General features: G+C 41.1%; 1 protein-coding gene across 3 annotated transcripts; it reads right to left on the bottom strand.

Moving 5' to 3' along the window:
- Nucleotides 1-754: 754 nt before the first annotated feature.
- TBPL1 (TATA-box binding protein like 1) lies at nucleotides 755-15,705 on the bottom strand. 3 transcript variants are annotated; one of them, XM_066994257.1, is made up of 7 exons: nucleotides 15,539-15,705; nucleotides 9,389-9,575; nucleotides 8,682-8,764; nucleotides 6,770-6,833; nucleotides 4,975-5,078; nucleotides 4,786-4,880; nucleotides 755-2,004 (listed from the first exon to the last, which is right to left on the bottom strand). In XM_066994257.1, the coding sequence occupies exons 2-7, from the start codon at nucleotides 9,521-9,523 to the stop codon at nucleotides 1,934-1,936; spliced, it is 552 nt and encodes a 183-aa protein (XP_066850358.1). In that variant the 5' UTR covers nucleotides 9,524-9,575; nucleotides 15,539-15,705; the 3' UTR covers nucleotides 755-1,933. The 3 variants fall into 3 exon arrangements, with proteins under 3 accessions (XP_066850358.1, XP_066850359.1, XP_013030947.1); XM_066994258.1 differs by having other exon boundaries at nucleotides 15,524-15,705; XM_013175493.3 differs by lacking the exon at nucleotides 15,539-15,705 and adding an exon at nucleotides 14,605-15,206.
- Between the last annotated feature and the right edge of the window lie 1,865 nt (nucleotides 15,706-17,570).

Here is a 17,570-nt window from a genome sequence, read left to right on the forward strand (position 1 = left end):
ATATAAATTTAGGAGACACATGCTTCATAAAATCTCACTGGTAGCACTCAAGCATTTTGTGATTTGATCCAAAAGAAAAAGAGCAAAGCTTTACCTACTATACCTACTGCAGTTATAATGGCCAAATTCTCATATATCACTTTAGTAACATACTTCATCACTGGAAAACCCGTTACAATTTTGTTCATTTTTCAAATACCTTCTTCTTTCTCAAACTGTAATAATACAATATTAGCACTCCCTAATGGGGATTTGTCCATTTAATGGGAATTGGTCCACTGGTATGATGTTTCACAAAACCTTCATTACTGTCAGGAGTGCTGTGGTGCCTTTATGTGCTCTTTATCATAAGTTTCATGACTGTCAAATTCTACTTATTTCATAGTTACAAATATTCTTTTCCTACCTTCACACATCTAAGAAAGGGTTTTATTAATGTATCACTGCTTGCAGCAGGTTTTTCTTTCCTTTTGTTCTGAAGGATTTGATTGAGCATTTCCCATACTATTCCTTCCTTTCCATAATTTCTGCATGGAGACGCTGCAGATGGCCCCAACTTCTACACCATCCCTCAGATGGCTCATATACATTATGCTAGGTATTTGCAGGATATTCCTCCACTTCTCTTCCACAACCGGTGACTTCTCGTATAGAAACAGCTCACGGTTCAGTTTTAGGACCCACCAAGACTGTATGTTACCTACAGCACACAATAGCGTCACATTTGTCTTCAGTCAGGGAAAAAAGACATACATACATTTATACATATATTTATTGTAACTTTTTAAAAGTAGCATTTGCAGTTACTTTTAAGCATTCACCTCTCTTCTGCTTCAAATGTGCACTTACTGAGAGAAACATCTACTGGCTTTCAAGTCCAAGATTAATACCAATAATCATACATGCCAGAATCAAGCTTCATTGCTTGTCGGCAGCTCCTGTCATGAAAACATTATACAGTAACAAGAGTGTAGAAAAGGCCTGTGTTAATCATTCAGCAATAGGCTGGGACTGGATTAGCGTGACCATACCATTTTCCGGAGTTGAAGCGTAACAACACCTTCCCGAATACCGAAGATCACATAGTAATTTGTTTCCTTTTGCATCCAGCAGGTGGACAAGGCAGTTAATTTTTCTACAGTAGCTTCTTTAGTTGGTAGGATTTTCTCATCATCTACAGGAAAACAGTCGTTGTATACCTTTATATTTAGAAATGTCTTCTTTAAACAGCAAGAAAATACTTGAAATCTGGCATGTAGTTAAGAGAACTGGGAACAAACCAAATTTCATTCTTGGATAAACATACGTAACTACTATAGATTTCAATCTAACCCACGCACAAAATTTTACACATACTACAAATAGAAACAGAAGGTAATCAGCAAAAGACTATTCCTACATTGTTTCAAATTAATTTGCAACTATACAATTTTAATGTAATAGAAAAAGGGAAAGGAATATAACAGAACAGGTATGAAGAGAAATATTTTCCAAACTTTTATTTGTGCACATTCATCAGGTGAAAAAGATAACTTTTACAGCTTCTTTGGTGCCCAATATTCAGCATACAAAAATGTAAAAGACTATTCACAAATAAAACACAAGCTCAAACTAAAAAAAAAATGTTTTAAAGGTAGTGCACATCGTGACAGCTTTGCTTATGAATACACAGAAATTACTGCAAAAATAAATAGAATGTCTTTTTAAAAGCAGCAATTTCATATCTTGTAAACTTCTGTTTTTACAATACAGCACTGTTAAGAGTAAAATCCAAAAGGACTGGAGTTTATACTGTGGCCATGAACAAGTAAAAGAGTCTGTATTCCTCTGCTATAGTTGGTCCAGTTTTCCTTTTTGCTTTTAGTCCAATGTGCAGCAGTCTTTAAAGGTGCTTGGTTAGGAAACCTAACCATCAAGTGGCGAATTATAAAATTTATTTCCTGCTTTCAAACACGAATGGGTAAATCTGCTCCACAGCGCTGGCAACTGCCTTTACGTTTGGCCCTGCGAAATATTAAAAAGAGGAAAAAAACAGGAAAAAACAATAGGAAGAGAAAAATCAGGCCATCAGAAATTAAAACAACAGTATCTTCAAAACAACCTTAATATTTATGGCTACTGTAACTTTATTCTGTAGACAAGAATAACTTCTCCCCATTTCTCCCAACTGAAGAAAGTGTTCCTCTTACCACTATAACTTACAAAAAGACGACTCTAGCATGGAATCTGCAAGATATTCTACACTGGTTAATGGCTAAACTACAAATAAATACTATCATTTCCTAACAATTTGCATACTTTGCAATTTACTGGTTTAAACAGTCAGCCCAGAGAAGATCACAGAAGCTAAGAGGCAGAGATAGAAGAAGTATTTTTACTTATGATTCTCTTCTAGGAATTTGTACTACCTGGCAACATTTATCTCTTCTTTTAAATAGCCACCACAAAAACTATTGCTAAATAATGCTGGATTTAGCCTAAGTATGTTTCAAGCAAATTTTATATTTGAAAATTATAGACTGTTACTTTTCAGTCTGGATTTTGCAAATAGCTCCAGCCACTGATCTCAGGACAGCACCTGCAAGCCAGGGAATGGTTATTGTCTCAGAATGAGGCAGCTGAAGGTTATCTAACATAATTTATGAACATTTGGGAAAAGGAAGAATGACCTAGCAATGCTTTCTAATGGTACTAGACCATTTTCTGCAATGAACAACTGAGCTTTCAAATGAATGAGCAATACTATGCCAGAAGAAACTATCCTGGATACAAGTGTGGTGATGTAGATAAATGAAGCCGGTAATTTCTCACATGCTACAACTGCCTACAAACTCATTTTTTTTAAACTCACTTTGGACTTCAAAAATTCCTTTCAAGTACAGAGAACTGTTCAAAATGGCTCCCCAAAATCATAAATAACCTACTTATAAATAACCTATGTCTTATCTATGCATGTAATTCTACACATATTAATTTACAAGCTTAGTCAGAATGAAAATGGAATAGGATTATTCTTGCATTTTCCAACTTAGCGAGCTGAGTTAATCACTCACTCAAACAAGCCTAGTGGAAGATACTCTGCCTAGAACGTTCTTTGCTTTCTAGGCAATTTCTTTGCCTTCCTTCAATTTGTCTACTATTGTAGAAATGCAAGTTCAAGAGGAAGCCTTCAGAAAGCGGGAGTATGAGTAGACAAAGCTTGTAAAAGTAATGTTGAAGAGTAGTGTTGAAGATATGTAAAGACTGGAATATCATTACAGGGAATATAAAATAAAAAGTAATAATAATAATCCTCCTCACTGCTCACTTTGGAGGAAGAAAAATTAATAGAACTTTTTTTCCCTATTAACTATCAGTTCTTTTATTTTATCAGTCATAGAATCATAGAATCATCCAGTTTGGAAAAAGCCTCTAAGATCATCTGGTCCAACCTTTAACCTAGTACTAAAATCCACCACTAAACCATGCTGCTAAGTTCTACACCTACACATTTCTTGAGTCACCATCCCTGGAGGGCTTCAACCACTTCCCTGGGCAGCCTATTTTAATGCCTCACAACTCTTTCAGTAAATAAATTTCTCCTAATATGCAACCTAAACCTCCCCTAGCACAATTTCAGGCTATTTCCCCTTGTTTTATCACTTAGTGCTTGGGAGAAGAGCCCGATCCCCATCTCGCTATAGCTTCCTTTAAGGTAATCATAGGGTGCAATAAGGTCTCCCCTGAACTTCCTTTTCTCTAGGCTAAACAACGCAAATTCCCTCAACCACTCCTCATAAAACTTGTTTTCTAGACCCTGCAACAGCTTTGCTGCCCTTCCCTGGAGACACTCCAGCACCTTGATGTCTAGCCCCACGTTTTCAGATTACTAAGTCTAATACAGTTTGTCTTCTTAAAAATGGAAAATCCTGATGTAAGTATTCCCCATAAAGCTTAGGTATTTGTTAAAAAAAAATAAGATGTAAAAATAAATACCCCTGCACGTGAGCAGTGTAGGGATATATAATACCAGTAGTTGAGCTCTACCAGCCACAAGACCAGCTGACGTGATAACAAATGATAATAGTACAGAACCAGGAAATATAATAGGTATTCCTCACATCTGACTTTTCACATCTGTGGTGTACACTGCACAAGTAAATACAGCAAAGAATGGAAAATGAAAATTAGAGAGAGAAGGAAGAAAAAATGGCAGTAGCATCTCTAAGACCCAAAACAATCATGCCTCTGATTACTTGAGAAAGGTCACTAATTCCTATAACCCAAGTAGTGGTTCTCCCCCCAAATGAGCTTTAACAGAAGCGAGCATAAGTCTGAAAAATTGCAAATATTGGTCAATTTCAGTTATGACAAAATACTATGCCATCTCACATGTTTCCATAGATCTCAAGCTTGGAAATATGCATTTATGAAAGTGCTGTTGATGCTACATGCAGTGCAGTCTACATCATTATGAAGATTAAAAAAAGGGGAAAAAGTAAAACATTTAAATAACAATACCTGCATTCTCAAATTCTATCTCACTTCTGTTTTATTAAAAAAAAAAAACAAACAACAAAAAACTGACCATGTCCACTAAAAGTAATTTTTAAGTCTACCAGTAATAACTCTTCCTCTAACTTGTCTGGCCATTTCACTCAAAAGTAAACTAGGTACAAGCACTGGGAAACAAGATCCCTTTGGCATATCTTTTGACTGTTTTGAATATCTTCTTTTCCTAAACTGACTAGCCCTAAAGTTAAATATTCCCAGCAAGTTAAATATTTATTTATGACATCAAAATACCTGTAACTGTGATACTGCCTGTTGAAAAAATCTGTAAGGTAGCTCTGAGAGTTTTTATTCTGTAGCACACGGCAGGATGAAGTTCTGGTTCGTAACTAGAAGACAAAATAACAGGTTAGAGGTCTGGAACTGAAACAGAAAAGCTTAAGAAATATACCAAGACTACAATTCTTTAAAATTCTACCATACCTCGCATGAGGTCTGTTATTCTTCGTAAATTCTGGCAATCTTATCTCAAAGGGCATGTTGCACACTGCTAAAACATTCACAACTTTAAAATCTGTGAAAATTACCTTTTCAAAAGAGAAGAAAAGAATGTCATTAGAAATTCAGCTCAGAGAAGCAGAGATGTATGTGTTGAAAAAAAAAATTAGAAGAATACTAGTTGAGTATTTTAATGTTATTTCACAACTAAAACCTTGTGATTGATGCATTTGTAATAGTCTAAAGGTACTTAATAGACTCAAATCACTTATTTTATCCTTCCATGGTACAGTAGCCGTTGAACTAGATTATTTCACATTTGTACTATGTGGTTATCGTACAATTTTCTTTGAGAATGAAACACAGGAATAACTCATTGTTATACTAAAACACAACCAAATTGAAAACAAACTAAATTAAGTAGCTCATGGGACATCAAAATTAACAAAGAAAAAGTTTAATTCTTACATGAATCCTATGCAATTTGGAAAAGTGTCTTTAATGCCTTGCTGCTATACACCATTTTTATCAAAGCTAAGAATAAGATAAAAGACAAAAACTGTTTTGTTTCAAATGTCCAGCACGGCAAGCTATTTTTCCAGTCTTTTACTTTCTGAATCCTACCTCAAAATATTGGCTTTCAGTTATTCTCAGACCACAGCCATTTTACATGACATTAAAAGAGCCAACAGGCAACTCCAAAACAAACAAGTGCACTGTTAAGAAGTGCAAAGTCACTGAAGAAAATTTTGTTCATTTTCTGAAACAGCCAGAACTGAAAATTTCTCAGCCAAAACATTTTGGGAAAGTATACAAGTGGAAGCAACAAATCCTTATAAGAGGTCAACTATTATTTTAATCCTCAAAACATACTCCACTTAAATTGCTCACTTCATAATAAAACTTGGCGCATCTACCCTGGAGGCACTGTTCATCTCCCAGTGATTCAATGCTTCAATCCAGCTTTAAGAGCCTGGGTCTAATGCATACATTCTTAGCAATAAAATTCCCTAACTTTTGTTTGGGTCTAACGCAACATTAGTGGGATAGCCTGTCACAGCTGCCTTTATGCAGTATAATCAAATTTAGATTCTTCCTGCCAAAGGACAGCAACTGTGCCTGTTGGTAATTGTCTGCTGGTAAATTTAAATTGTGGGTAAACAGCACAACTGACTGTCAGAAAGTTTTAAAATTACACACTTTAGCACTCCCATTCAAAACTGTTACTACAAAGTTCAAGTGGTGTTTCTGACTGGTAATGTTGACCCAAACCCACAAAAAGAGGCGTTTCATACCCTATTTCTTTTTAAAACTTATTTCCAGCTGTGCAACCTCACAGCACAGCAGCACTTCCCCCCCTCAATTAACAAGGTTCAAACTTGCCCTAAACGAGAGGGACATGTGTTTGTTATTCCACCATAAATGCGGGAAAATTGTGTTTAAATGACAGTTTGGTTTACACCCTTCAGCACTTCTTCCAAATAAATCTTTCAAGGTATTTTTCTACCCAAGAAACATTTGTGGGTGGCTCATTTAGTAAGTTTTGTTGTTTATTAGGGAGGGAAAAAGCACAACTCTGAGCCACCAAATGAAACTCAAATCCACAAAATAAGACATTTCTTTGACCAGCATCTGGAAAACGTACGCTGCTACAAAACGGGCATCTGAATGAAAACATGATGATTGCTAAATAGTTACACTTCCTCATTTTTTATTCTTTCTAAAAAATTGAGTACCATCATTGCTTAAGCAACACAAGTTCCTTTTTCATTAGAATTACCTGAAAACCTAGTTTCTGTAGACTACGAGCTAATCGTCTGGCACCAAATTTAGCTTCTTCTTCACTGTAAAGACAAGAATCTAGCATTAACAAAAATACAGCATATGCTCGTGTGCACACATACTATAGTAAATGGTTCATTTTGTAGCCTGAGCACTATGTAACACATGAACTGTGACCACATAGACAGCCTTAATTTTACCCAGCTGTACATATTACATTCTATCTTCACTGTCTAGATATTCAAATAGAGTCTTTTATACCCTATTTGAAGAATATTTTGGCACTCAGCTCTAGCTTAAGACAGTAGGAGCTGCAGTGGGAGCCATATTTTGATCATATATGATATTAAATACTCTTAAGAGACAAATATGGTAGTCTGAAGTTGGCCATCCTGAACTGGTGATTACTTTTCATCCTGTTCTCCTTTGCAATGGGCTTGTTAGCTTCCCTGAAGGTTTAGAGAAGAAAGCAATGTTTATGAACATTCATACTAGTATGAAGCACCAAATAAAGTTTAGGGAAAAAGCTCAGTGTACAGTTAAATTATGCGCAGGGCCTCAGGGAAAAAAAAAAAATCTATCATTTAAATGTCAGCACTGACAAATCACCTTCTATTTTGAGACAGATATCATATACAGAAAGCATGCAAATTTACCACTGTGCCTTACCCTTACTCCACAATGTGGACATAACTTACAGGAATTCAGCCATTAGCAGTTTAGCAAATTCATGTGTATCTGAACTAAGAATTTGCTCTTTCCATTCCCTCAACAGTGTATAACTTGATTAAATTTAGGTGAGTTTTCATGTAGTAATAAGAGAGACATCCCTCAAAAAAGGTCATCCCTTCCCAAGTTTTAAGTTCTGGTTAAAAAAAAAAAAAAAAAAGAGAAAGTGTAATTCTTACAGAGTTTTCAAATCACAAGGGTGGTTGTGGTTGGAAGGGACGTCTGGAGACCATCTAGTCCAACCCCCCTGCCAAGCAGGGTCACCTAGCGCACGTTGCGCAGGATGACATCCAGGTGGGTTTTGAATATCTCCAGAGAAGGAAACTCCACAGCCTCTCTGGGCAACCTATGCCAGTGCTCTGTCACCCTCCCGGTAAAGAAAAGTTTCCTCATATTCAGCTAAGCTTCCTGTATCTCAGTTTGTACCCGTTGCCTCTTGTCCTGTCACTGGGCATCACTGAAGAATCGGGGCCCGTCCTCTTGACACCCTCCCTTCAGATATTTATAGACATTGATGAGATTCCCCTCTCAGCCTTCTCTTCTGCAGCCCAGCTCTCTCAGCCTGTCCTCGTATGACAGGTGCTCCAGTACCCCCATCACCTCAGTAGCCCCCCTCTGGACTCGCACCGATAGCTCCATGACCCTCTTGTACTGGGGAGCCCATAACTGGACACAATACTCCAGGTGAGGCCTTACCAGGGCTCAGTAGAGGCGGAGGATCACCTCCCTCAAAATTCTGGCAATGATATTTCTACCACACCCCAGGATACTGTTGGCCTTCTTGGCCACAAGGGCACATTGGTGGTTCATGGTTAACCTGCTGTCCACCAGGACTCCCAGGTCCTTCTCTGCAGAGCTGCTCTCCAGCAGGTCAGCCCCCAGCCTGTACTCGTGTATTTCAGAAATGAAATCTCTTGGATTTTCTTCATAAATTAGTTTTTCCTGCTGTTCTCCCAGAATGCTGAAACGATGTTGCTCAAGATTTCAATTCAGTCAAAGGCAGACACTTTGCAGAGAAAAATTCCACTCAAATACTTAGCTTGGCAAGGATCTAAGTGTGATATAACATGAAGGAATCTTAAGAGTGGCAAGCACTGCCTCTTGCTACCTTCCTCATTTATAACATTATGTTTTAAAATAAACATGAATTTCGTCCAGAGAAAAGATCTTTATGGACTTACCTTGTGGCTCCTGTGCAAATAACTTTTCCTGAGGACCAAATTGTGGCCGTAATCCTAGGTTTCCTAAGCTTCATTAATACTTTCTACAAAGGAAAATGAAAGTGGAAGAATTGGGAATTGGTGTTAGTTCAATTTCAAAATTGAAAAAAAAAATTAAGTATTACACAAATAATATTTCTTTACTTTTGATAAGTCTTGAAATGTTTCTTCATCTCTTTCAGCAACTATAAAATCAGCTCCTGAGAAGAGCTAAACAAAAGTGGACTATCTTAGCCAGTGATTCAGTGTTCACATAACAAATTAAATGAAGATATTTTCCCTTGAATAAAAAGCTGAAAGTCACAGCATCATTCTGATTTTTTTTTTGTATTTATTATAACTCTCCCCTGTTGACTCCTCAATTGATATATTTTTCTGAAAAAAAAAAACCATGAAATTTTAGTGGGGCAAAACAGACCCTGAGGTGTAAGAGGTCTCATTGCATACCTTACACTTAATATTCACCTCACTAGTTGAACAGACCCTAGTCTAATGGCTCCCTGAAGTCTTTTGAGACAGTATTTAGTCCTCCTCCCCTTACTGTAGGCTTAGTATATGACAGACTCAATGCCTATCAAGACAGAAATATAGAAATAAAACTTTGCTATCCACCACACATGGATATCAAGACGTAAAATCAGATAATTGAGGTATGTTAAATCTCTTACCCCAACATCACGCTTGTATATCACATTTGCTCCCTCTAATGCAATCTTCCTCAAGTTTAAATGACATCTTGTTCTAAAAACACACACTACGTTTGTGATTAAAATGTCCAATGCAACATCACTGTCCGCATCCATTGGGGTGATTTACAACTCAATTCTCCCACCAGCTCACCATGAAGATCACATCCTGAGAACAAAAATGATAAAGTTAAACATTCCAGTAGAAAACTGCCTATTAACACTGCTCTTGTATACATCCGTCCCTTAAACGAGACAAGAAGCAGAAGTGACTATACTCTGACTCATTTAATTTAACTGCGTGCGTGGAGGGGGGGCGGTGTCTACATCCTGTATGCTATAAAATAGGAGGCTACTTGTTTGAAGCCATGTTGCCAGACTTAACAGACATAAAGTGTATATGTATATATTATTTTTAAGCCTGCTGGTTAAATATGTTACAGCTCTTACCAACTATATTAGGACGCTGTGAAGTTTACTAAGACTTTTTCCATAGCTCCAAAGGCTAACCTTTCCTCAGCTCGTTTGAGGATGTCATCAGACACCTCAGGAAAATGCATTTCTCTCACTGCTTAAATCGATAATTCTGAAACACAGTAATTTGTGTTGAAGCCGATGAGCCTGCTGAATAACTCAGAAACCAGGAGGCTACATAAACTGCAGCCTGTAGACAGCCTGCCACCACAGCGTACCCATCTTCCCCCAGCATTCGTGGCCTATCTCTCCGACCAGAGCACCGCAATGCAAACTATACAAAATGTCCTGTGGGCAGCAGCAGCTGCGCCGACCCCCAGCAGCTCACCCCCTTCCGCCCCGCGCCTAGGAACCATGCAGAACGTGTGTACTTCACATACAAAATAAAATCACACCTTCCTGAGGAACAGCTTGAGTTCCTACAAAGGCACAGGACGGCCACCCCATGTGCACCCAGCGAAGCTAAGGAGCCGTTCTGCCTGCCTGTGCACGCTAAGGGTGATGTCCCCACCAACACCGCGCCCGGGGGAGCAGGGCGGTGAGCCAGGGAGCTGGGCTACTGCCCGCAGCCCACCCCCTGACTGGCTGGTAGCTGTTCTGCACGCACACCAAAGCCAAGACACCTGACACTGCAAATGAATCCCAGATGAGGTATTTGTGGAAAGGAGGGGAAAAAAAAAAAGAACAAAAACATTGGTATAGAGAGAAAACAACTTGAATCAAAATACTGCAATTTATTGGGGAGTTTTTCTTTCTACAAGGACATAAAAATCGTAGCTCTCTTCCAGGAGAATTAATTTAAGCAGAGAATAGCCTAAGAGACAGAGGCAATAATATCTCAGACTGCTTTTGATCCATTCATCTAAAATTTTAGCAATATTTCCTCCCAAATGAATCCCAACAGAAAGCAAAGACCAAAACTGAAGAAAAAGAGTCAGATATATGAAATGCTCTACATGGCCATTGCCATGGCAGATGCAGGAGACTACGCATCAAGAACACATGACATATTTACAGTGTTATAAATATTTTGGTGTTATGTATCAGAAATCTGCAAGACACAAAATTAACAATGTTATTATCAATATTTACATCTGACTACGACTTCCTAAACATCACGCCATAGTTTCTCATCAAGAACGCACTCAAGGTGCGTCTTTGACTACAACTGACTGTCACTAGGGAAGTAATAAACTACAGTGCAGATGTACATATTGTACTTGATCAACTGCTGTGACGGCTGCCTATTCTACCGCGCAGCTGGCTCCCGGCTAAAAGAATTATTCTGTAATTGCTGGCTTGTCCAATATAAGAAAAGGAAAAGCAGGTGACAACACAGAAAAGAGACGAAGAAACATCAAGAGAAAACTGGAAAGCCAAAGGCAATGTGGGGAGGTGTCGGGGGAGAGCAGGCAGAGAAGAGAACAAACAGTAACTAATTAGTATTCCCAGATCTCTCTTTTTAATTCAAAATTATATGAATCCTATGAAGCTACAAATGACTCGTTCCATCTGGTTTTGATGGACTACTCCAGATTGGGTTAGCAATTTACGGCACCGGCTCCAAAGATAGCACATTTGCAGATTTTGAATGGCACGCAGGCAGGGCCAGCGTGGAGCACGGAGCTGGAACCCACGGCATCCTGAGCGAGGCATTTGTCTTCCACCCTGGCTCTCGCCGAGTTCACTTACTGGAACCCGGGAACTAGCGGCATGCAAGAGAACAGGACACCTCCAGCGGGCTGCCTCTCCCTCACTGCACCAAGCTTCTGCTGCCACACGCAGTCTCGACATTGTGAAAGAGTAATGCCATCATGCGTAAGACCCTTGAAAGGTTCCTAGCTGCTAAGGAAACTCTAATACTGTCTGAGAATATCCCCATAAACTATCAATAGCTCACCTTAAATAGATCCAGGGAGAAAAGTCACTTGCTCATTCAGGACAAAAGAAAAAGCCATTGAGATAAAAATTACAATTTAAAAGGAAAAGATCAAACATCAAAGGGAATTTATAGAAGAAAATCCCAGAACGTTAAAATGCTACGGAGCTGTCTGGAAGGACGTTTTCAGCAATTACAGCGTATCTCGGTTAGCAGTACAATTTACATGTGTGGATTTTAATGGGAGAAAAGTTACACAGTACTACAGTAATGACCCCCCATTTTCATCAGCCATGTTCTGAAAGTTCAAAACAACAGATACGTAAGGAGGAGCTCTTCATATTTAACTTGAGCCGCACCTAATATCCTAGACTGTGGTTCGCAACATTCAGCTAAAAAGTGACATAATTTGTCATAGAAGCAGTATCTGAGTACAGTGTAAAAATTAAGAATTCTGCCTTTATTCTACTGCAATGTCATTTGATCTAACGAGAGCATTTTTCTGTTACACATTTCAAATACTGAACATTTCAAGTATTCATTATGAAGTTTTTCTCATTTGTATTGAGAAGACTCCTTATTTACTGCTGCTAAATACGACCCATGTTCTTTGAGAACTCGAGCACCCAAAGTTTTGGATCCAATATGCCCATTCTCATTTAGCACAAAAATACAATGCTAACTTCTTCCAAGGCATGGTTTGGAACTGTTGTGCAAAACAAAATCGTTCTAGACTTGGATGCTTCTGCCCAACACTGAGTATAACCTGCTATGAGCTCTGCCTTTGGTGTTCATTTTGATGTCTCACGCTGACAACAAAGAAGAAATTCTACGGAAGAGATGCGCTGCTACTTCTCTTCAGGAAGTCTCAAAGAAACCAAAATTCATAGAAGCCACTTCAACAAAAATTAGTTGATTGAAAAATAGAAATACTTGTACCGTATAAAAACATCCAAGGAACGTGTTTATAAAAAAAATAATAGTGTAGCAACGTTCATTGCAAACAGCAGCTTTGTTCTTTATTTCCCTCCAGTAGCATGCCCCGGTGGAACAGGGCAGCCCTACGCGATGCCCTGATGCTCCTCCCTCCCATCCTTCCCTACTGTATCCCTCATGGGTAGCCCTGACCCATTCTGTTATTTCCCAAAATCTGAATTCCTACATCTCTGTTTCCTTATCTGCAAAACGGGGAAAATAACGTTCCCATGCTTTTACACAGACGCTTTGATACCAAGGAACAGCATGACATACGTGCCTGTTACTGTTCCATATTTATGCAGTTACACTTGCAGAACCGAGGGACTGAGCAGAAACCAAACATCTGGTTCTTTCCCGTTCCGGATTTGCAAATTCCTAAGCTGATTTTACTGAGCCCAACTTATGTTGTGTTGATTAATTTTGCCCAAAGTTCTCTCATTTGAACCTTAGAATTTTGGCAGCCTAAACCTCATTTCTGAAAGTATGTTTTGCCAGTTACTGATAATTTAGTAACAAGCTAAAACAAATAATAAAATCATTTATTTTTCTACACTTGCAGCTCTTCTTTTATATTGTGCATTTCATTCAACTTTCTCCAGAGCAAGAAACTAGCTAATTTTGATTTCAAGTTCTCTTGAACCAATATAACACAATCTATCCCAAGAGAGAAAAAAAGCAAAAGGCATCTTTGTAGAAGTTTTTAATATTCTATTTCACCAAAGAAAATTAAAAGGCTTGTTCTCTCTGTTATATGTAGATGCCAGGGATACCCGTGGCATATTGCCACTAAGAAACAAAAGAGGAAGAAAAGAAGCAAATAGGTAAAGCATGGTAATGAACATAAAAATAAGAACAAAACCTAAAGCCAACCTCAAGGATATTTGAAAAGTAGCGCATTCTACACCGAAACAAGAGAGACTTCCCACTTCAGGGTAAGAAGTATACCCACGGAAGGAGTAAGCAAAGGAGTGAGCACTGCAGTTCTTAAACAAAGCATTACCCATACATCCCCAGTTAGGACCAAGGCCATACTATTTTCAAAACTACATAAACAAACACAAAGAAACACACCCCGCACTGAAATCTTACAATCTAAAAAAACAAAGGCAGCTTGCTCTGTCCTAAAAAAAAAAATGCAAACCAACCCATGAACACCATCATCATCAAGGAGAGAGGAAAGTCACCTAGGACGGGGTATATAAACAAAGAATTATTTTAAGCTTTTGGCTACTTTTGAGCTGAGAAACCCAGAGCTATGAAGGTAGATGGCGGGTATCTAATAATGGTTATGCTAATGTCAGAACAGCTTAATAAACACCTTTTTCGCCATCAGCACAAGTATAAGCAACTTGTACTGGATATTTTTAACCCTGCTCCCAAGCAGTTTGCCAACTGACTCCACAAACTGTTCCAACAGCCCAACTGTCGGGAGAACTGTACTACTGCAACGGTTGGCATTCACCAAACTAAGCGCCCACAAAGCATTTCTGGTGAGGTTAACAGAAACCTGCAGGTGAGAACTGAGACAAAAAAAATAAACCCCACTGGGAACCAGGAGAGGGTTAATTCCATCCTCCTACTGAATGCGTTAAAAAAAAAAAAAAAGTGTTCAGGTCATTGCAAACAGGTCCTGGAGGTGTATTCTGCTTGAATTCCTGGACAGGACACAGTCACAGTGGTAGGCTGATGACTCCTGAGAAGTAAGGGTAACATTGCTACTGTTGGCTGTCTAGGATATCCTCCGACTCGAACAGCTTTCTAAGTTTTAGACACTGGACTAGAGGCGTACGCTTTCATTCTTATTGTTTCCAGTGGCAAGATAAACAGTACCAAAAGCAAGAGGCTAGCTGGAAGTCAACGTGCTCACCTTCTGAGGTCATATGACTGCATCCGACAGAACTGTGACAAATACAGTTTGGAGAAAATTTTCAAATATGTGTAAAAACGGTTAGAGAGGACACTTATCCAAGTAGAACAATGAAAAGAACGATTGTATCGGCTCCTCCTGTACTAAATTGGGCACAAATGCCCAACCCTGCTGTCCAGCCTCTTGGCTAAGGCTAAAGTGTCCCCATAGACTTGGACTCTTCCAGCACAAACCCAGCTGCAGGAATAAAGCCAAAGAGCTAACAGAACAAGCGCAGGAAGCCCGTTTTCAGATGGCAATTCAAAACAGGCCGTTTCCCCCAGACTGCTCTCATCAAAAATATCTGTTCATGACCAAAGCGAGAATCAGCAGCGCGCAGTTTAGCACCATCCCCCCTTGTAATACCAAGCCACAACCTGAAGCCAACCACTGAAAACAATCCTTTAGCTACCCACGATAAGCGGAAAATCGCCGTTAGGTCGGCTGGAAGCCCGAACCAAGAGGCCAGGCGGCCAACTCGCTAAAAAAAAAAAAAAAAGGCAAGAAAAATTAAAACCCGGCCGTTACACAGCGTGCTGTTCAGCAGCAGGTGTGCTCCACGCCTGCCTCCATCGGGACCCCCCCCCCCACCCCGAGCCGAGCGCCCCCCTCTCCCCGGAGCCCTAGGGGCGGCAGCCCGGTGCCTCACGACCCGACCCCATCCCACCCCAACCGGGCCGGGCCGGCGGAGACAAAGCGCGGCCACAAGGCCCCGCCGCGACCCGGCCCCCGCGCAGGCCCCGCGGCCCGGCGGCGGCAGGGGGGGGACCCTGGGCCTCTCGGGGGGCGCTCGGGCCCCCCCTTTCCCCCGAGGAGGAGGAGGAGGAGGAGGAAGGCCGCAGCCCCCCCCCAGCGGCGGGGCGGGGCGGGGGGGCTGTACCGGAGCGGCCGTTACCGTGCGCGCGGCGGGCGGGCGGCGGTGCGGAGGCGCGGTTGCTAGGCGACCCGCCGCTGGCGCCCGGCGGCGTTCCGGGTGCTGGGCCGAGCCCCCGCCGCGACCACCATCCCCCGGCGCCGCGGGCATAGACGCGCCGCCGGCTAGAGCGGCCGCCGGAAGTGGCGGGAGGGGAGGGGAGGAAGGGGGCCGCGCCGCGCCGCACTTCCGCTTTACGCGCTGGTGGGGGGGGGGGGGGGGGGGGGGGGGCGTCGCCTTGGCGCCTGTCGGGGCTGTCGCGATAGCAGCCGTGTGGCGGGGCCTGGGGGGGGCTACGAGGTCCTGTGGCGGAGCGGGGGTGAATAACGAAATAAAGTCGTGTGGTTTTATAAAGGCGTCGGTCTCTGTGTGTGAGAGGTGGGGGGTGTGGGTGTAAGGGTTGGCGCTGTCCCGACACACGGTCCGTCATTATTTACTTCCCGTGTGCAGAGTGATGGCAGAATAACCTTAATTAGGATAGAGGAACTAACCTGAATTAGGATAGAGGGAACAGCAACAAACTTGAATTTTGCAGTCTTTATGGAACGTGTGTTCTCCTCTGCCACCCTACATTTAAGCCTTGTAACGCCTTAGTTAGTTCGCCCGTCACGAGTAATTACTCCACATTTTGACCCCGGATCGGCTCAGAGCACATTAGAGGCAGATTTCGCTGCTGACTCAGCTTTCGCTTTCCAGCTAGCAGGCTGGGCCGAGCCGCCGTGCGGCAGCGCTGCCACCCTGTGGCTGGTCACGGTTTCAGCTGGCTGAAGGGAAAACGAGGAGTTCTCGCTTTGGAGCCACACTTTAGCATTTTTCTTGAATCCTCACTGGACAGCTGTTTTTTTTTTTTAGCATAACTGTCCACATAAGTTCAACGCAAGATGTATTCTAGCAAACACACATCCATTATATACCTCTGCAAAGCTGCCCTTTTCAGGATGTAACATTTCTAGCACGCGTTCTGCAGAAATATAGTCACCACTGGACATTGGGAAATTTTTTTACTGATGAAGAAACGAACCCTTGCCGTGTCACACTTTCAGTTGCTTTTTCAGCCTGAGCTTTCCCAGTTTGCACAAGGACATGCTTAAGATTGCATCTCCAAATATTTATTTGGAAAATACGCAAACTTATGCAAATAGTTGTGACCGTATTAACATGGAATGCAAATAAGGTGGTTACCCACCCACCTAATTTTGCATGTCAGTTCATCAGTTGTGTTGCAATTTTATTCCACACCTATGCAGTTATGAAGCTGGTTGTCTTTAGCTGTCCCACTCGCAGTAAGTGTGATCCCAGTCCATTTCACCGTTACCTTGTGCATGTAAGTTGTCCCCCTCCTGGTCTCTGTCGCTCGATGTAGCTCTCTAACTTTTAGCATTCTCCCTGAGTGTGAATAAGATGATAGGAACTTCCTTCCAACAGAATCTGTGTCCTTATCTTTCTACTGCATACTCTAACTTCACTGACATTGCACAGGGAAGGCACAGAGGCCATTTCTGCCTCCTCCTTACTATGTGATTTTTCATTTTTCTGTGTCTTTGGTCTCTCAGTCCATTATCTGGAAAGCAGAGAGGAAACGGAGGTGTAAGGAGGCTGTTTATTCTGCTTGAACGTTCTGTGGTGTGGAATTGTGAGCTGTTTGGAGTATTGATACTGACACGGTTAAAGTAAAGATAACCAAACTTTAGAATACTGCACATATTTTTCTTCTGTAATTACAGCACTGGAAGTGAACAAAGATGCAATTTCATATTGTTGTTAGATCTAACTACAGGTTTCTGTCAGAAAAAAAAAAATAACTCAGAAAACTGAAGCAAATGCTTGGTTATCTGGATTTTTGTATTTTGCAGGATCCGTTTGCAGTCAGGTAAGGTGGAGTGCAAGGCAGACTGTGGGAAAGTGTAGGGTGGAAAAAGAAAGCTGGATGGCCCCTGGAGGCATCCCACGGTGAACTGAGAGTGTTATACAGCTGAGCATTCAGGACTGTGAGCTCTGTGCAGAAGACTGTATT

The sequence above is a fragment of the Anser cygnoides genome, chromosome 3, assembly GCF_040182565.1.
Source record: "Anser cygnoides isolate HZ-2024a breed goose chromosome 3, Taihu_goose_T2T_genome, whole genome shotgun sequence".
In the NCBI taxonomy this organism is placed as follows: Eukaryota; Metazoa; Chordata; class Aves; order Anseriformes; family Anatidae; genus Anser; species Anser cygnoides.

Coding starts and splice junctions, on each gene's coding strand:
- TBPL1 (XM_066994257.1), bottom strand. CDS start 9,523: ATGGATGCGGACAGTGATGTTGCATTGGACATTTTAATCACAAACGTA. Junction 6,834..8,681: donor ATTTGCACAGGAGCCACAAG/GTAAGTCCATAA, acceptor TTGTCTTTACAG/TGAAGAAGAAGCTAAATTTG. Junction 5,079..6,769: donor TACAGAAACTAGGTTTTCAG/GTAATTCTAATG, acceptor TCTTTTGAAAAG/GTAATTTTCACAGATTTTAA.